Here is a 21,290-nt window from a genome sequence, read left to right as displayed (position 1 = left end):
ATAGGACATGATCATGTTCATTTGACTACCATTAAGGAAAACAAATTTCAAAACTGAAAGGATTTTAGATGCTGTGTAGGGATGGAATTCTCATAAGACTGTTACTGTAGCTCTACAAGTACCATCTGTTTTATTGAGACTGTAATTCATCGAAAAGTATGAGAAGAAAGACCCTTTTGAGAGGGGACTAAGACCTTTTTGATAGTCAGAGTCATTTTATTCACTTTGAATACTATCCAGATTCTTTTTGGAGGGCTTCAAAAATGGAAATGGTACTGCCTGACTGGCAGTGGGATTTAAATAGACCTAAGTTATATTTCATTCAGTGTGAGTAATCACGGGTTTGTCCCTTCACACCCATTGCGTGTTTTACTACTGAGTGATATTTGCTCGCTCACATTTAGGACCGTGTCACCGCAGTCGCTTCTCAGCGTTGTCATTTCCTAAAACTGAAAGGCAATAGGTTTATTGCTGGTCAGTGGTATTCAGAGCAACTGGAGCCGGTGTGACAGTCACCACAAGATCCAGGAATGTCACTGCAGGTCACCCCAAACAGCTGACTCTGGAGGGGAATTTTCTCCACGTTCACACACACACACACACACACATGCAAATACTAACATTCTACATTAAGTTTCTAATTTCTTTGTTAACATGCAGACATCGACCCATGGGGATGACAAACATACCCCAAGGAATGACTTGTTACATTCTCCTCCGTTAGCAGATCACTTAATCTCCCGAGTAGAGATACCAAAGATGGAGGAGGCTTGTTAGCTTCGAATACCTTCCATATCCTGCCGTGCTTTGACAAAGGATGCAGTTATTGAAAACTGCCCTAAATGGTGTGGATGACTCCACAGGTTACGCACACTGATGTTACATAAAAGGTATGATTTTGTTTTCAAAAAGAATGGAAAGGAGGGGGAAAAAAAAAGCGTCTGGGTTGCTTTAAAGCTGTTAAACCAGACAAGACCTCCAGTGCATTCATTTGTCTTTTCCGTGGTCTCTGAGGGGTGTGTCTACATTCCCTCCAACCAGAGTGTAATCCCTAATCAGGACAACCTTGTAACGTATTAACCTTTTTCTAAGCTTACGTTCAACGGTAAGCACGCTACAATGGAACATGCTTCTTCCTCTTCTCTCACAGGCGTGCATGCGTTGCATATCACTCAGTGGTGCCTCCTAGCACACCCCAACATCATGGTATTCAAGAACACACAACACACAGGTCAAAAGCGAACCCTGGAAAAATCCGACTGCCGCTTGTTTCCTTATCTCAGAGTTCAAATCGCAGCTAATTCTTTCCTTCCTGCCGTGCTGTATTTTTCACTTTGACTCAGCAGTTGTTTTGGGAATACAAAGTACAGCGAACCGTCTGTTTGTGTCCGGTAATCTTTTGTTTGCCGTTGGTTGTCTTGACACTTTTGAAAATAACTTGTTTGTAGAGGTTTTTACCTCCTCTCACATTAAAGGTATGTTTCTTTTTTTTTTTTTAACCAAAGTTTAGGCAGGACTACACTTGATGGGTAACAGAGCATGTGCAGCGGAGTGTGGAATGGCTCCAGCGCACGTCATTCAACCTTGACCTTTATATTCATACCATGAATTTGCCTCAAGCTGAAGTTGAGATACGATGGCCATTAATATGACAGCACACTAACTTCTACATTCTCCTTATGGCCACCTGTTTTCTTTTCAGATGCTCTTGATTTTCTCCTACTGAACGTACACCTGCAAGTCAGGTTAACAGACGACTCAAAAGTACTCGCAGGTTTGAGAAGAAGTCAGAATGTCTGTCTTTTGAAATAGGCCAGGCCTGGGATGTATGGAACGTGCATTCCATCTCTTGCGGAGTGTCTGCTGGAATTGACTCTGTTTACTTGTTCGGGATAGATTGTTACAGATTATGGACTTGGAAAAATCTGGAACAACCAATGCCTAACTGATTTCCACTGGGATACAAATTCAGGTGTGAGTCACGGGGTTACTATTTTATTCATGACGTTATCAGAACTGGTCACATCTTCCGCTCAAGGGTCAGAATCAAATATCAACGCAATTGTCGGCAAGGGACAACATAGCTCTGAAATTCAGGTGAGTCACGGGTTACTATTTTATTTTTTTCCCCCTGCAAGGGACATCTAAGGTCTGTAATGCAGGTGTGAGTCATGGAGTTACTATTTTATTCATGGCATTATAAGAAGTGGTCAGACTCATGGGTCTTAATCCAATGTCAGCGCAATTAAGGCAAGTCAGCAGCTCCGAAATTGGTTCTACAGTATGAGTCAGTAGGATGAAGAGATTCTGTTGTAGAATTGACACAGACAGGATGCTTCATAGCTGGAGGGTCTCATTTAGAATGAGATCTTAGCTATCAAACATATCAGAGCGACCACCCATCCCCGGAAAATAGCATGACTGCCAGTAGCCTGGGTGACGCCTCGAGCAGAAACTCCGTCATGCATAACAGAGACAGAAGGGGATGATGAGGTGCTTTGAGAGTGTGGGAGAGGAAGTGGATGGACAGAGGGCTGAAATGGCACTGAGAAACTTAAGACATCATAAACAGACATCCAATGGAAAAAGAAAGCAATGCAAGGAAAAGAAAGGTTTAGTCTCTTACTCATTTATTGTTAATCCTTACTTTAATCATAACTCATTTTTGTCTCTATTTTAAATTGATCAGCATTTTCAAAAGTCGGACATAAAAGAGGTAAATTCTAAATAATAGCGTCAACATTATCCAGAAGCTCGTTGCTTGGCAAGGTTCCGCAAGCTGAGCGCATTGGTTTCCCTCTCAGTTACTTTGGAATATATTCATTTGTGGTACAAGGACAAAGAACAGCCTCGGTTTGTGTTTGTTTCCCCAGTTTTTAGTGCCGGTCGCGTAACCAAATACCAGTCCGATGATTCTCAGTGATCTTAACGGTCAACTTGACGTCCCCAACAAAGGTGTTGAAATTTTGTCTCTTAGTCAGTTGTTGATGATTATTTATTCAAATAAGTTTCCTTTTAATTTCTAATTTAGCATCACTGCAGGATTCTAGAAAAAACAATTGTGATATAATGTGGCCATTTAAAACGGTCTTGCAGATGCCGCACTTTAAGTTAGTTCTTCTTTTTGGTTGCCCACATCAGTTTCCATGCTTGCTAACTACCTGATTATGACAAATAGTGAGTAGTATGATTTTGTTGTTGTTCACACCAAATGAATTCATAATTATGCTCCATTATCATGTAGCACCATTGTAATCTGGTTTGAGTAGAGCCAGAAAAGGCAACCGTGTCACTTTTCCATCCAGCTGCTGGTGTAGATACACACATCCTGCCCACTCTATGAACTTTCCCTGGAGACTCATGGGAGTCATTGCCTGGCAAGGATCGTGTTTTTTGCCTTATGTGAACATCCAGCTTACAGCTCCCAAGGGGTTACTTCCTCCCAAGTAGATGGCAATCAAGTGATGGCTTTTTTTTTTCTGTTTTTTTTTTTTTTTTTGAACCCTTTCACTCATAAGTGATGTTTCCACTGGTACTTATTGAATTACTGACATAAATCACTGAATGACCATACAACTTACTGGTACTCTTAAGATTTCCGTGTACTTCTCTTTAACAAATTGCCTTGTCATGATCCGCTTCTCAAGTGGACTCGGCTCTGCTTCCTTTCTTTCCCCTTGAAGGTGCTCAGTTTATCTGGGGTATCACAGAGAAAGCACAGCCTCTAGTGGATTACTTTCACTATAACAACTGCTTTGGCATTTGCAAAGCAAGTGCTGCAGAACTGCAAATGACACTGACATCAGTTTTTATAAAGAGACAGACCGTTTGCATTTAAACTATTTCAGCATTGAAGTCAGTTTAACATTTTGCTCTTAGTAGCTTGCAGTTAAATCAGCGTTAAGCTTGATGTATGAGATTATTTCTACACTGATGGTCTTGAAGGCCGTCCACTTAAAGGAGTCACTGGTTGCACAGCCGTTTAATGTTTGCCTATTATTTGTAATTCATGGATTCTACTTTACCATGGGTGGCTCCTTAAATAAGAACAAACCCATGCGTGTGGGTGGGACGTGGCCTTTAGTATTCATAGTTGGATCAAGGGAGGAAACCAGCAAAGGTCATTCACTTCATTTTGAGTTTCCCCTCTCATTCCTCCCAAAAAAAAAAAAAAAAATCCTCAGCAGGCAGGAGAACAGAAGGAGAGCCATCTCCTTTCAAGAGAATTAACAGCTGTTTGATGTCAGAAAGTCAAATCGGAGAGCCAAAACTTTATTCATGTCTTCAAATCTTATGCTCATTGTAAAACCAAAAGCACAGAATAATCAGGAGCGAATGCCAAGTAGACTCAGCGCAGACTGGATGAACAATTGGGGAAAAAAAAACTCTCTGATTTATGAAGATAAACTGTACGATCAGGAGTTCTGTGACACGGGTAATCTTTTTTCGTTTTCCCGTGCATCAGGCTGCTACCTGTTATATTCAACACGTCGGCTCAGCCATTTTATCACTGACTAATACGGAGATTTTGTCTCTTGCTTGTGAAAGTGGTCTCCTGCTGACTGGTGTCAGGGCACTAAGCCTGTACATTGGGCCAGAGATTTGAGAGGCTGGGTGACCTCAGACAGAAGGAATGTTTTGTCTGGTTGTCCACAGCGGGGCAACCAGTCTGACCAATAGGGGGGGAAGAGGGAATATGAGCAACAGTAGCCATAAAAAAAAAAAAAAAAAAGTTTTTTTATCAAACAGTCATGGGTAATATGTACTTTTAGTGTGGTGGTTTTAAGTCTTTACTGAGGAGGAGAAAAACATATTGGGAAACCATCAATGTTCTTCCTTTAATGCAGTCACTGCTGCTGTTGTGTCCTAAGTGTGGAGGGACTGGAACTATGAAAAAAAATGGCCTCTATATGCTCATTATGGTTATCAAAAGGTCTGCTTTGTTTAGAAGGGTGTTAATATTAAAAGAATTAATCTTAATTTATTTTAGAAAATTGGGTGCAAATATCAGCTGCGATTAAGGGCGTTTGGTTGGATATCTAAAAAACAATTGACCAATTTTTTGTTTTTTTTAATTGAAAATAAAGGATTTTGGCTTGAACTTGTCTTTGGATCAAAAAAAAGTCTTCACTTTTATGTCCATCCCACACGGATCTTTCATTTTACTGGGATTTAGATTAAAGAGAATTTCTAAGGAAAATGTAATTGTTTGGCCCTGATATATACTATTTTTGACAGTGTCATGATACTTTTATGTAATTTATTTTCAAATATCTTTATTTCTATTATTGCTGAGTATTATGACTTCAGGGCGAAAAAAGAATATAATTTTTTTTGTATTTGTTTATATTAACAACCTACATATCTTTTAATATTTATCCTCCAATCGGGAACTGTTTATATCTTGTGGATATAAAATAGGGAGAAAAAAATAGGTAATGTGACCCAGTTTATTTTATCCAATTTTGGGAGTGGCATGGTCCCAGGTGCCTTTGCAGTGACAATGTATGTCTGTCTGAGATACTAGATTAGTCATGCTGCTGGATTTGTCGGGAGGGAATGAAGTCAGTAATTAATGCCAAATTGAAGCAGTTTGTGACAAAACAAATAAAAAATAAAAAAAAACTCTTATAAGAATTTGCAGGCATAACATAGCTGAAACATGTGATGTAACTGCTAACATTGATCACTTTTGTACCAATCAGCAAAGGGCATTACCTTTAAACACATTTCACAAGTGGTCTTTTCAAATAGCTCTCAGGTATCACAAAAACATTACCGTTTTCAAATCAGGAACTAGCAGTGGATCAAATGCTATTTTATTTCTTAAACAATGATGCTCTGACTCATGTGATGACACTTGATGACATGGCCGTTAAGACTAATTGCTTCTACAAGAGATGATTTGAATAGGTTGTAAATTTGTGTAGTTAATTCAAGTATTTTGTTCAGTACATTTAGATTTATTGCACATCATCACAAAAATAACCTGCTAACCCCATCTGCATGCTTTGCATGCTTCTTTTTCTGCTGATAAAGGTAAGGATGTGCAGAACAGGCAGCAGAATTCCCTGCCAAATTCTTTAGTGACCAAACTATTTATGCAGGCTGCACAAGTTAGCTCATTGTTACAGAATCGAGCGGATTCCCTTTATTTGGCCCAGTGAAAAAAGACTTGCCTCAAAATTTGTCATGCAAACCTCAATTCCAATGAAGTTGGAGCGGTGAAAACGTGAATAAAAACAATTCAGTGATTTGCAAAGAACTTTTAACCTATATTCAGTTGAATGCACCACAAAGATAAGATAAACAAGACTGATAAACTTTAATGTTTTTTAGATTTTCCATTTGCTCATTTTGAATTTAATGCCTGCAACACATACCAAAAAACCTGGGACAGGATCATTTTTACCACTGTGTCACATCACCTTTCCTTTTAACAACACTCAATAAGCGTTTTGGAACAGAGGACACCAATTTTTTAACTTTGTAAATGGAATTCTCTCCCATTCTTGCTTTATGTACAACTTCAATCGCGCAACAGTCGAAGGTCTCTGGCGTATTTTGCACTTTCAAAATGCCCCACCCATTTTAAATAGGAGACAAGTCTGGACTGCAGGTAGGCCGGTCTAATACCTCCACTCTTACACTACGAAGTCACACTTGTAACACATGCAGAATGTGGCTTGTCGTCGTCTTGCTGAAGTAAGCAGGAGCGTCCCTGAAAAAGATGCTGCTTGGATGACAGCATATGTTCGTCCAAAACCTGTATGTATCTCTCAGATGCTGGCTTTGTAACTTTGCGCTGATAACAACCGGATAACTCCGGATGGTCTTTTCCTCTTTGGCCCAGATCACATGACGTTCCGTATTTCCCAAAACATTTTGACATGCAGACTCCTCAGACCTCAGCACATTCTCATCGGTCCATTTCAGATGAGCTCGGGCCCAGAGAGGCCGGTGGCGTTTCTGGGTGATGTTGATGTATGGCTTTCCCTTTGCATGGCACAGTTTTAACTTGCATTTGTAGATGCAGCAAAGAACTGTATCGTCTGACAATGGTGTTCTGAAGTGTTCCTGAGCCCACGACGCAATTTCCTTTTTCACAAAGATGCCGGTTTTTAATGCAGAACCGTCTGAGGGATCGAAGGTCACGGCCATTCATTTCTAGTTTTCCGCCTTGCCTCTTGCACACAGAGATTCCTCAAGATTCTCAATCTTTTGACGATATTATGGAGCATAAATCATGAAATCCATAAATTCCTTGCAGTTGCACATGGCAAAATGCTCTTAAATTGATGGACTTTTAGCTCATGCAGTTGTCCACAAAATGGTGAACCTCGCCCCGTCATTGCTGAGGAACAACTGAGCCTTTCAGGGATGTTCCTTTTTATACCCCATTACGCCACTCACCTGTTTCCAATTCACCTGTGTAATAATCCACACAGGTGTTTTTTTTTGAGCCTCCCTCAACCTCCCCAGTCTTTTGTTGCCTCTGTCCCTGTTTTTTTTTTTTTTTTGGAATGTGTTGCAGGCATCAAATTCAAAACAAGTGAATATTTGTGAAAAAACGACCAAACTTTTATCAGTTTGAACTTTAAAAGGATTGTCTTTGGAGTGTATTCAACTGAATATAGGTTGAAAGTGATTTCCAAAATTCAAGTGAAAGTGATTGTATTCTATTCTTATTTATGTTTTTGCACAACGTCCCAGCTTCATCTGTATTGTGATTTGTATTTTGTATGTCCGGGGACTCAAACTGCACAGAAGCAAACTTGCATGACAAAGCCTTGCTGTTCATGACTCTGCATTCCAACCTAGACCCAGCAATGAAACGCTTGGGTTTTAAAGACACTTCCTACAACCTTGTATGGCCTCAGCGTTAGTGTTTGGCATTCTAAGTTGACTCTGCTGCCTTTTGCAACAGGTCGCTTGTTTTTCGTGTAAGTATTTGAAAAGAATACCCGAAGGCAGTGGAAATGAGGCTGGCATTGGATAAAGGGTAAGGGTTAATTAAAGAAAAAAAATAAATCTGTGGTCATCAGGTTTATAAATACAGATACTTATCTTGAAATTTCACATTTTTAATCATGTCGCATTTAACATTTGATAGTAAATTATATGCTGTTCACCCCCTGTCATATAAATAAAATTGCTTACAGGGTTTTATTCATCTTGCATTGAAGTGCCACCATTTAATTTTAGCCATCTCACTCACACACAGCACTATACTGCTGGTAGGAGCTCTGTCATTGACTGCATAGCCAGCTGTGCACCCAACAGAGAGAAATAATTGCTTAGCAAATACGGTGCAAATGAGGCATTTTGGCAAATAAAATGCAAATACTTATTTCGTCACTAAGAAAAGGAAGTCCCCCTTATTTCTAGTCTTCATGCTTAGATTGTTTGCTGGCAAAACCTATGTAAGGATTTGTGTTTGCAATAGCAGTAAATGTTTCTGAAAGTTTTCCAGTGATGAAATTTGGTCCCTCTTTCTCTTTTGTACAGCAAAGGTATTTCAAGAAGTGAAAAGCCTCATAACCGAATCCAATAATTGTTACTAATTTTTTTTTGATAATATAACAAAGCGAACTGAATCATACTTGTTTGTATTAAGAAAATAACAGAAATCAGCTGTAACCTATACTTTTCGTTTAAACTCTCATATTCAGTTATTTATTATGTCTGTTTAGTCTAATTGTCCATTCACAACAATAGTTTCAATTGCCCTAAATTTTAGTTGAGCAGGGCTTTCCATTTTTTTCTGCTTTTGTTGGAAATGCCCATTGTATAAAAAAAAAATGGATTCAATGAAATCCACTTCCTCTAATGGGACAGTGCTTCCACTAGCACTGAAGTTTGTGTGTGTGTGTGTGTGTGAGAGAACAATATCTCAAGGAGCACTCGAAGAAAGCTGCCCAAACATTTCCAGCAGCATTGCCCTCTCAAGGATGCGCGCTTACTCGCATAAGACTGAATGGTCCTCGATAAGACAAACCATTTATTCTTCCATATGGCCAAAAAGTGTCAGTGACTTCCTTGTTTGTATGTCCCTTATTGTTTGCAAGAGGACATACTCCAGCTGAAGCAAGCGACATTTAAGCTATTGAATAGAATAACTTAGCTTCATTGACTGCAGTTTGTTCAGTGTTAATATGACATGACAGATTATTTACAAGTGATTCCTTGCCAACCAATAAGAGTGGCACTTGCTTGATGAGGTTTTATCACAGCAATATTTTGTCTTTCTTGTGGGATAGCTTTGGATGAGTCCACATTAGAAAGTCACCATTCTCTTGTGTGAATTCCGTGGCTTTCGAATGATCGAGTGGTAGTGTTGTTTGTTAAATCCCTAAGTTTTCAGTTGTGCTTTTTACTACATATCTGTTTTTTGTTTTTGTGTTCTCTCAGGCTCACCAGAAATCTGAATTTCTTTTGCACAATGACTTTGGAAAGAGAGAAACCCTGCAATATTGAATTTGTGTCTGGAATTTCCCTTTTAAACTTTTTTTTTCAAAGGGGTTGCCGAAAGGTAAAGACACGCTGCAGTCTTCAAAAATATCTTTTCCATGAAGACGGAAATGAAATTACACATTTACTGGTGGATTCTCAAAACCCTTTGAACCTGCACACGCTTTAGTATTGTATACAGGGTCACAGAAAGTAGCTCTAAATCCCAGCTGAAATAACACTTCACAAGAAAAAGCTTTTTTGTGCACCACAGGTATGTATTACAATGAGAACAACTGAACTGCTTGTTGGTAAGTGAATTTTTCCATTTTGTTTTATATTGAGATAGCATACCTAAAATGCCTGGGGTTTAACTTTTCCATATGTGCTCCTAATGCTGCTCATTTACATAGTTGTACATGTTCCTGTGTATCAAAAAATCCATTGTAAACAAAGCATCGACTGTGTTCATTTAAACTGAAGAAGCCTCTCGAATGCGAGGTAAAACGTTTTCAAGGGAAGAAAATCATATCCACTTGCCACGAGAAGAAGATATTGACAAGAATTTACTGTGCTTGTGTGGAGCTTTTCAATTGTTAGAAGAACCAGATTTCTATACCTTTCGATGAGTAATTAACAGTTCCCAAATAAGGAGATGTTTCTGGATGAAGAAATCTCTTTGCACGCCTACGATGCAAATGAAGAAGGTGCTTATGAGCATTTTCAAATGTTACCCAGCATATTGCTTGGCTACGGACTTGCAGCATTTTATGTTCTCTAAACCCTGCAGGTGTAATTTCTACATTTGAAAAACCTAACATTATAAGATCATTATAAGATCATCATTTAGCAGCTAATGACAACCAAGAGGGATTTTCCGAATGTATTTCCATTAACTGACATTGCTCTTAATACTCCCTGTAGTTGTATAATTGTACACACATGGCATAACACTAAAAATGTGATGCTCAGACGAAGTGAGGCCTGTTTAAGGTGAAAGGAGGGGTGGAGGAGAAACAGGAGTGGAGGGAGGAGCGTTGTACCCAGAAAATGAATGTAAATTAGTTTGTGTGTGTGTGTGTGTGTGTGTGTGTGTGTCGTACATAGTGTAGCACAGTAACCAAAACAGAGGGGCGTCCCAGACAGCAGACCTGCATTTGCAAACAGAAGAGTAAACTGAGCTAAGAGGAACAGAAAGGGCTTCAGGGACAGAGGAATCTATTCATTCAAGGGCAGAACTTTTTTCATCACCTCAGCAAATCAAAAAGGAGGCCAAGAAACATTTCAATATCAACTTTCTTCCAAAGGAGGACAAAACTGACAATGGACTATACCAGGTCCATTCAAAATGAGATCACATCTCTTAAAGGTATTTGCCATTTTTTTTTTTTTTTTTAATAGACTAACAATAAAAAAGAAGGGGAAAAAAAATCTTGTGGATTTGATTGAGGGTGACACGCAGTAGGAGGCAGAATAGCAAACAATGAGGGGTACATTTTTAGATCTTATGTGTCCAAAGGAAGGCAAACAGGGTGGGGTGTCCGACAGGGGCATTGTCTGAAAAGCAGTGGAAGCCAGGGTGTGCTGAGACACTTAACTGAGTTTTCAAAAACTTTGAAATCAGATTGACGTTTTCGGAATAGAGGGCCCTGTAGCGTCTCTCACCTTTCTGCTGATGTCTCTTGTCTTACCATATCTCTAATAAATAATGAAGGGCTTATATATGCGAGCATTTAGGATCTTAAAAAGCCATGCAAACCTGTAACAGCATCAGGCTTTGAGAGAAATCTTAGTATTAGTGCTTTATGGTTGGCCGGCTCCTCAATGACTCGACCGAAACTGACAGTTTCCATGACTTGCAATGAGGAATCCTTTTAACAATCCCATGAAATATTTCTTCAAAGGAGTGAAAAGGTTCCCTAAAACATTTGTTCAACCATCCGCCAACATGTTTTTTTTGTCTGTTTTCCTCCTGTTTTCATTACTTGCCCAAAGGTTTTCAACATGTGACCTCACAGGTATTATTTCTCAGAGCCAGTTGTATTCACAAAGCTGCAACAGTTTCTGATATAAATGAATGATGTATGCAAAGTTGTTAAAAGTGATCATTTAAGGAATTGCATTACTTGTGTAGCGGGTGAATGTTCTTTTTGTCGTTATAATGGTGACTATTCATGGATTCAACGTGTTTATTGGCATGCACGGTTAGGAAACATTTTTGCTTTCTGCAATGAATGCCAGAAAGTATAACAAGGTGGGTGGAAATGTAAACTTTCTAATTCAGCATGTGCTAATTGAAGTGCAAATAAAAATTGGGCATCCCTCTTGTGTGGATACTTTAGATGAGTCGACCGATATATAATAGCAGTTAGCAAGAAAAGCTCTCTGTTTCAGCGAAAGTAGCTCACACTGTCAAAAAAATGCAGGAGGGGAGTGCTGTGGTGGTGACAAGGAAGATAGTGGAGGGGTGTCATCATTTTGTTAATGCCTGTTGATCAATGACTGACCTGGTGACTTTAAGAACATAAAGCTCAGTAGGTACCAATCAGCACATGTTTTTCAAATGTGTGAACATTTTATATTAAACAAAAAAAAATATATCAGTATTTTTTTTTTTTTGGTGACAAAAACAAATCAGAATCTTAAAGATTCCTATTTATCCTGTGGGAAATTGAGCTGGTAGCAATCAGGAGTTCTATAAGTGACCCAGAGTTAATTTATTAGAGCTTTGCCAGTCGCACATTTCAGTTCAATATGTTGAAACGATGTGTGATTCTTCACATGGTCGCTTTAATAGAATATCATTCAATGGATCTCATCACAGTGAAAATGTTTGGCAATAAAGTCAGTGACTCAGTATTTTAACTATTCAAACATTTAACTTAATGTTGCATGTATAGCATAAATTGATGTGAATCAATACTGCAGTGAAAACAAAACTTTACCTCCAGATGTATATTGGTTGATGTTATGAAGATTAAAATAACATACAGTCACTCATGATATTAAATAATTCAGATGTACTTGATACTGCTCATTTTTTTTTTAGACAAGTATGAATTCTTTCATGTGGACAAAGGTTTAGTCAAGATAAAACAATCCTCCAATTTTATGTGACTAACATTTGGTCTTGGCAATGTATGATTTTGCCTTGTCCAACCAATCCCTTTTACTAATGTGATTTTACATGATATATTTTACATCATAATTAAGCATGATGAACATTGGTTAGAAATAATTGTAAGTCCATGATAAAGAATTTTATGTTACCATCACAAAAAATACAAAAAGACAATTCATCCTACTTCTTTCCATAAATACACGTGATAGAGATAGCGTTTCTGAACACTCAGCCGACAACGAGCTATTTAAAAATCGAAACAAAACTACTGTTTTTTCTTCGGTCAGGTCAATGGATTAAATCAGAGCTTTTCAGCTTTTTACAGTAAGGGAACATCTCAGATGCTGCGTCAGCCACACACTAACTCTGGATCATCCAATTTTGAGAAGCCACACTGTCTACACATCATGCTGCTGTTGCATGAGTACGGAGCACTGCATTTACCATGCCGTATAATATTTCGGAATTGGTCACGATGCAAGTTGACCACTCCTCAATTCCCCGATCTCGTTTTTTTCATCCCATGACTGTGGGAAGATAAAATAAATAACAACAAATACGTTAATGTGATTAATAACTCACTATTGGTTTGCCTCCCTGGGATATGCTGGTTGTTAGCTCTGATTTATTGGGGAAAACCTTGGTGCGCATAAAACTCCTGTGTCATTGTTTCAAGGTCAACCAAGTGAAGACAGTGACAGCCTCTTGTGGAACCCAGCAATCCATTAAAGGATGACTTACGTTGACAGATAAACAGATGTTGTGTTTTTGTATAAAATGACTGACCACGGACATGACATGCACAGACAACTGATCCTGAACACTAGATTGATATTCATTGTAATTGTGTGTGTGTGTGTGTGTGTGTGTGTGTAAGAACTGTCAAAATAACAATAAATGGAATAAATGCACCAATTTGATACATTTTACAATTACATAATACTTTAATTATTCTTGCATCATATTTTTCACTAAAAAAAGAACACCATTTATTAAGACCTGAGTGCTTTTGATTCAATCTGAGTAATACATTCGTGTTTGTAGGCTGGATCGTTTGATTGGAAACACGACATTGCTGTAATTGGTCTAGTATTGAAGGGCAAAGCCACAAAAGTAAACTGCAGGAGGAATGTACAAGGCGATATATCACCTCTGCAAGTGGTTGTTTTTGTTCTTGTTTTGTTTTTTTCCCCTTAAAACTGCAACTCAATAAACCTAGAAGGAAGAAAGCCTTACTGTCTGGGGATCCAGCTGTCTGCCTATTGTTGCAGGAAATAGCCTCGTCTGTCCAGGAAATGTCGTACTGCTTTAAATTCCAGCATCTTTGGCTGTGCAGCCACCATGCAATGCAAGCTGCATGTCACTGTGTTCCTTGCCCCAAGTAATGGAAATTATAAACCCTCCTTACCTGTCCTCTTCTTCCCTTGTTATAAGCAGCATTATTACAGTATTTATGCCAAGCCACAGCATTCCCAGAGTCTTAACACCAAGGTATGCATACTTCCCCCAGTCAACTAGAAATATTTTGTTTTCAAACTTTTGCTCTTAAGTAATGACAAGGCGAATGTATTGGTCAGTAAGCCTTTTATTCTGCCTCACTCATGGCTTCAACTCTAACCAAACATTTGACAACACAATTACAACATTATAGACATACCTGAATAATCCTTGTCCCATAAATTCCTCTCTAAAACATTTATGACTGTCCCTTGGCCCATGTCCCGCAGTCCTTGCCTCAATTAGATATCTCAGCTTCCCGCCAATGACACCCACGTGAGATGCCCAGGGACGTGACAGTATTCAGTTTGGAATACAATAATACTGTTAAATTGCATCATTCATTTAGGAATTATTTAGAAATTGGCAACTCCATTCATATGTGTGGGGGAAAAAAGGGTGACTGCACAATGTCTGCTCATCATTTAACCATCTCCAATGATTAGTCCGACTGGCAAAGCATGTCCCATTCCTTTTGTATTTAAAGGTTGAGGTTTATTTCAGTAGAATCCCCAAAATAATCACGTACCTTTTAAGGACAGCAGATTTATTCAGGGACTTTTAAATTAATTGGTTAATACATTTATAAAAAAGTAAACAACGTATTAAAAAAAAAAAACACAGATTGCATCGGGAGTGGCCGGTAAAAGGTAATACTGTGTACAAAAGTATTTTAGAATTGCAAAAACCTTTTTTAATCCCCTGGAAAGGGAATTCCCTGGCCTTTTGTTGGGCAGGGAAGAACTTTAGCCTTGCCTTTCTTCTGAACTTTGTTTCCTTCTCTGCTCAAACACCAGCCACTGACCCCACGATGTACAGCATCCCCTATTTCCTGGTTGGAACTACATACTTAAGTAGATTCTTATGTCCGTAGTTTTTGCTGTACCTCTGTTGCCTGTCCTGAGCAGCCAGTGGGAACATCTGTTCACACACTAAATCTCCAAAACCCTATATACTATAATTTTCATATCTGGGACCTTTTAAAGTTATTTGGGAGTAGGCTGCAAACCTCAGTATAACGAGGAAGTGTTAAACATAGCTTCAGTTTATTTTTTTCCAACATACATTAGGTCAACCATATTAACCCACTGAGGCGTTTTTATTTTTTTTATGCGTTTTATATACGTGTGTGTGTGTGTGTGTGTGTGTGTGTGTGTGTGTGTGTGTGTGTGTGTGTGTGTGTGTGTGTGTGTGTATTTATAATTTTTTTTTTTTTTTTTTTTTTTTTTTCAATTTTCCTTTAGACAATGTTTTCTTTTTGTTTTGGGGTATTACTTTCATATAACTGCGTGTTGTTTCGTCAGCATTTATAGGCGTTGGCGACAAATTCGGTGCGTGTCTCCATGCTGCGGTCATGGTGCATTCATGTGAAATGATGAGCATAGCCTGGTCACATTATCACCAGTTTGCTGATTACTGAAAACAGTGTTTGTATTCAGGCCAGAGTTTGTTTCTAGACATCAGGTGGCGCCACCACTTGGGATAATGATGAATACATTCACATTTAACGACAGAGTGTGAGATACTTTATCTTGTGTGCGTGTGTTTACCTTGCACATTGGCATGTAATAGGGATGTGACAGGGTCTGTATGTACTGTATGTGCCAGCTTGGCTCAAAAAGGGTTTGAAAGGTGTGTGTGTGAACCTAAATTTCATTTTATGTTTTAGCATTGTGGTTGTTATCGAGGTGAAATTGCATTGGATGGCTGTTAGTTCCCTATTATTGTGAAAAGCAACCACAGTAACCACTAAATTCACCGTACTTCATTTTTCAATTGAATTGTACCTGTTATGCCAAGATGAAATGTATTCTGTCTTGGATGATCCCTCAAGCTGCCATAATTAAGAAATTTCTTTTTTTCAGAAGTTTTTATTCATTGTGATGACAGCAATAAAGTGTCTACTATCCCTCTTTGCATCAGCACCTCTGGTAGATGCAGATTTAAAGTTGATATCTCAACTTTACCCGAGATTGCTCAAGATAATCAAGATATCCAAATGTCTGTGGTTATCTCTTCAGCTCTGTCCATACGTGTGTCCCTATATTTGTCCATAAATTTTGATTGCATGATAGACCCATCCATTTATTGGATGTGAAAAATGACTGAAAATCCTTCACAGTCCAACATTAACACAGTATTCAATAACTGGATAATGTGTAGCAGGATTGTTGAGATACATATTCATTATTTGGACGCTGTTAATGGAAATAACATGCTTCATACATTTCATTGACCTCCTTCATAACCCTTTCCAGCCCCTTATGGACAATTCTAAAGGATTGATGGATAGATGGATGTTGAGTTGTGTTCAAGTCAAAACAGCAGACGACCGTGTGTGTGCATGTGTCGTTTTATGTACTATTTGTTATACTGCCGTGTCAAAAACTTCGACACATTCTTAATATTGTGTGATTGTGTGTCGATGACAAAGTATTGAACTTGTATCGTAGGTCTTTTTGGATTTTGACTTAATTTGAAAACAGTGAATGCAACTCCGGGCGTCACCTTTACATTGAAGGAGACATTTCACGCAAAAATATCAAACTGCAGTTTGCATTTTCTTAAAATATGTTATTCCGTAGTAGCCAACCAAAAAGACATACCCAACATAAATATTATTTAAAATGTAATAATATTTGTCAACACTATTTAAAAAAAGGAATTTTGCTATTTTTTGTACATCATTCCTAAGCATTTTTTTAGGATTCAGACTGTTACTGAATCCTCAAGCTGACTCTGCATCCTTGCTTCCTAACAGGCAAACAGTAACTTTGCTTCACAGCTGCTCACTAACATCCAAGTTCCCAGGGGATTAAAATAAACCAGCAGCAAGTAAATATTTGACGGACCACTTTAGTATGTGTATTACAGAGTAACAATTATAATGTTTGTGTCTTAAAAAAATAAACCTAAACATAATGGCATCGTTTCCTTATACATACACTCATTTAACTTTTGTCCAGATTTTTCTCCAAAATCAGAACTAAGTCAGTTTTGACTTGTCTGGCTTGACTTCTTTTTTTTTTTAAGAATTAGTATTAGAAGAGACTTTTTGGAAATGCCTCTGCAGTGCATCAGATCTTTGCTTCATGTCCTGGGTCTCGGTGGAAATCAGTGAACAAAGATCGGAAGTTTCTGGGGTTTTTGATGTTGATATGAGAAGCATTCTGTATCAATCAGTTGTCATTGATGTTATTTGTATTATTTTTAATTCTCCTGGTTTTTCATCTTTTGTAAATATTCATCAAACAATAGATCTGGAGAGTGGTCAGAATCAAAGTGTATTACAAGCGACAATCCTTGGAGTCTGATCAAAACACTCCACTGTCCAAAAATACCTAAAAATGGTTGGCTGCAATGCAAAAGCTGCATCTCAGACAAAAGGAAAGGAATCTGAATCTGGCTCTTTAAGCCCAGAGTTGCTTGTGTGATAAAATGACAAGAATTTGGGAGAAAAGTGTGGGAGGGTGATCATTCTTTTTGGGCTGTATCTAAACTTAAACAGACTGTCCACCTGGTGTGTCTGTGTTTGTGTGTGTGTCCATACACAGACTCAAGATGGGAAAACCTGTCGAGTGTTTAATTTTCCCACAGGTAGCTGGTAGCAGACAGTGCTAAACCATATTTTTTTTTCAAAAAGTACTCACCTCTTGTTATCTTTTAGTATTTGTATACCTCTATCACAGGAACTGCATAGTTAGTAGATTAGCCAAAATGGGAGTTGCTTATTTCTGAGAACAAGAAAATTAACTTTTATTCGCTGCTGCACAGCACGTATTTTACTGATTAATCCTGAAAACAAATACAGTGATAACATCAGTTCCAAATACCCTGTATAATTTTAATTACCCCACTGTAATTTTATTTGGCCTGCCATGATTGAATTTAGATCTCCTAGAAGCAGATTCATTAGTAACATTTTTTTTTTTTGTCTGTCACAGAACAAAAGTAGTATTGATTTCAGGTATGGTTTCATGCCATCTTAATGAAAGCAATTTCATTATTCTTGTAAATTTGTTTTGTTTTTTTGCAAACTTCTCAGGGATATAACTGTCGCATAATTAGCTTACTGACTGTATCTGACCTTTGTGTTTATCTGAATGTATAAGCAGGCAAACATCTTATCAGCCACATTTCTATCAGTGACGCCTGTACACTGATTAGAAAAGTAAAGAATAAATATAGAGCATAAAAAGTTTAATTCTTGTGGCACCAGGTGGAAACTAAATTAGAGTGGACAAGATACTTTCTTTTTCTTACTTTTTGATGTCATTATCATCAAACTTGGATCTTTATTGACCTTGTTGTCTCTTTAGCTCAGTTTGAGGCAGATTTGACATTATTTCTTTCTATTTGTTTTTCTTATTTCTGATCTAAAAACAAGCGTCATATTTCTTGTTTTTTTTTTTTTGTTTTTTTTTGTTTTTTGAAATGCCTCAATCTGAGCAATGCCGTTCAACTATTTGAATGTAAATATCTGGCTCGTCAACATAATTTCCAATGGCGCACATCTGGTTTCACCCCACACTCCTCCATCCCTGAAGCGATTTGTATACAATAGAGGACATTCCTATGACACTGTCATTCCTTCGTCCCTTTTAGGAAATGCATCATGGATGATATCCGGTGTGTGTTGGGAAGTTATTTTGGGTGATGGTTAGGCCCCGAGGAAAGACCAGTATCTCTTGACGTTGACTCACAGCTGCAATTCGAGTTTGACTCTGTCACGACCCACCGATACAAACAGAAGCCTGCCCACTCAGTTCACTTCCTCGTTTTACCAGAGTCGAATGAAGAGCTCTGCACATCACTGTGTAGCTTTATGACTGCAAAGGAAAATTATACAAATAATTCATTTGATGCTTTGATTTGAAATGGAGTGAATGAGCTTTATGCCAGCACCGCAAGCAAAATTCAAACCTTTGAAAGAACCATTTATCGAAGTACATTCTTGTGTAAATGCTTTGAATGAAATTCATCAAGAATGCACATCTTTTACATAATAACACCATTTCTGAGGCAAGCAAAGCCAGCATTAGCCTCACAGCTTCTGCAAGTGTCTGCTGTCAACTGTGGTTGCAGGCGGATCCTCAGGGGAAATCACGGCCTCATATGTTGGGTAAGAACATAACACCACTTTAAGCTCACAGCAAATGGCAAACCTTGCAGCGGTCTGTGATTTTTGCAAGTTTATACACAATACCTTAGTATACCGCTTACTACTTTCTCAAACCCTCTCTTAGAATGTCTCTTGCCTCTGGCATTCAGCACTCTCATGGTTTATTGAACTTAGTTATTCCAATTTGTGCATGTAAAGATCAATGCGGGAAACCTCGTTTTCATGTCTGATGTGTCTGTTCTTAGCTATTTTGTAACATAGTGCTGGACTGGTTGCCTTGTCCTTACAAGTTCTTTCCCCTGATCCTATCCGTAGTTGGCTAATAACAAAAATAAATGAAGAAGTGAATAAATATTTTTTTGCATTTCAAGTAAAGCCGTTGAATATCGTAGAGGTATCGATAGTTGTGGTTAAAGAATAGTACTGACAATCAAATAGTGAAAGTATTCCATATGTTTGAACAGCAGATCTAGAAAGAGAAGGTGTGAAAAACTCTCGAGAATAACTCTCCAAACTAGACATCAAAACAAAAAATATTGCTGCCTGTTATTTTACTCTTTCATGTTTTTACAAAGGAAAAACTAGTTTTAGTCCATTTACATATAATTGACAGCTGCTGTTTATGTTCTGTTCTTGTATTATGGGGATAAAATTACAAAGTATATCACGTCATCCCACAAAAAGAACAGAGGTATGGCTTTCATTGAACAAAGGTGTCATATTTTGGTTTTTATTTACGGGACTCTCCTGTGTCTACTTGATACCCGCAGGCTTGGTTAATGTGTGTAGAGTTGTGCTACACTTTAGAAGCACATCATTAATCATTGACCTTTTGCACCGGGAACACTCAGCTTAACACCTGCTTCACAGTCCAACTTTCACACCACATCGCCGCTGAATGCAAGCTACGGATCCTGATTGAATCTTCCTGCAACACTTTCAGCATCAAAAGCATGGGCAAATTTTTGGAGACCCAGTTATATGTCCTGATTGCGTGAATGTACTATATATATATATATAACTACGGCAGCCTTTCACCTCACTGACATGCACAGGCAGTATAGAACTCTGTGTGAAATAGCTCTTTTCCTTGCGATATTGGCACAAACCCATGAGGTGAGAATGCAAGTGGTGTATTTTACTGCTGAAGCCCCCCTCCCTCTGTGTACTGCCGTTGTGTGTCTGAACAGAATGACTCTTGTTTCATCCAGATTGTCTCCCAGTCCGTTTGTTTGCAAAACAAGAGGATTTTGACTCGTGATCACAATGTCGCTCATCGCTTCCCACAGAGACTCACAGAACTGTCACGCTATATTATATTATCACGTTTCCATAATTGCGCCATTAAACATTTAATTTCTTAATCCATTATAGAATGGATGCTTTTCCCATTTCCACTGTTCTTTGATCCCTCACACCCTTCTTTGCCTTTCTCGCTTCTCTGAAAAGGAAAAAAACAAACGCTTTTTTTCAAACTCTTGAGCGCTACACACACAGACACACAAACGGCGGTATTATTATGGAGGGCGGCTCTGACCTGCGAAGGAGGGTCGGTGAGAGACTCCCTTTCTGTTGATCTACGCTCTGTGACGTGTTTGAAAGAGAACGCAGCGGGCTAAGATAGTAAGAAAAAGCCAAAGGTCTGGCGTGTCTCTGTGATCAAAGGGAAAACCGGCGTAAGCTGTGGGGGGTTTCACTCTGAGGGAAGTTGTTGTCGTAGCCCAAAAACTCCAAACTGGACAAACTGTTAATGATCAACATGGACTCCTTCTATTCAAGCAAAGGTAAGACACCGTTTTTATATAACGTAGCAAAACTGCAGCTGAAAAAGAAAGAAAGAAAGGGAGATGCATACCTTTGCTGAGCGGTAAAGCGATACAGGTGGAGAACAGACAGAGTTTCTGGGCTGTGGGTGGGACTGCACTTAGGTGAGATCATACCAGAGCACACAAAACACAGAGCAGGTGTTCTCTAATCAATCTTTTCTTTGCTTTCTTTGGATCTCTATGTTTATGCTGTAAGAACGTTGATTGCACAAGCAGTTGCGATATTGCAACTTAAACTATTCTGGAATTTTATTGTACGGCAAGTACTTTGCAT

General features: G+C 38.5%; 1 protein-coding gene across 2 annotated transcripts in view; it reads left to right on the top strand.

The window, feature by feature from the left end:
- The window catches only part of plecb (plectin b), a 98,806-nt gene that overhangs the window by 8,731 nt on the left and 68,785 nt on the right, over positions 1–21,290 (top strand). The window contains exon 1 of one of the 2 annotated variants that reach the window (XM_086154630.1): positions 10,646–10,819. The exons of the other annotated variant lie outside the window; for it this stretch is intronic. Coding sequence (XP_086010756.1) covers positions 10,774–10,819 — 46 coding nt within the window. The 5' untranslated portion in view covers positions 10,646–10,773. Of the gene's footprint in view, positions 1–10,645; positions 10,820–21,290 lie in introns of those variants that run through there. 2 annotated transcript variants of the gene reach the window in all.

The sequence above is a fragment of the Fistularia commersonii genome, chromosome 11 (genome assembly GCF_037954325.1).
Source record: "Fistularia commersonii isolate RoL2024-O1a breed Wild chromosome 11, RoL_Fcom_v1.0, whole genome shotgun sequence".
NCBI lineage: Eukaryota > Metazoa > Chordata > Actinopteri > Syngnathiformes > Fistulariidae > Fistularia > Fistularia commersonii.
Note: the sequence above shows the minus strand (reverse complement) of the source record. Positions and strands in the feature narration are given on the sequence as shown.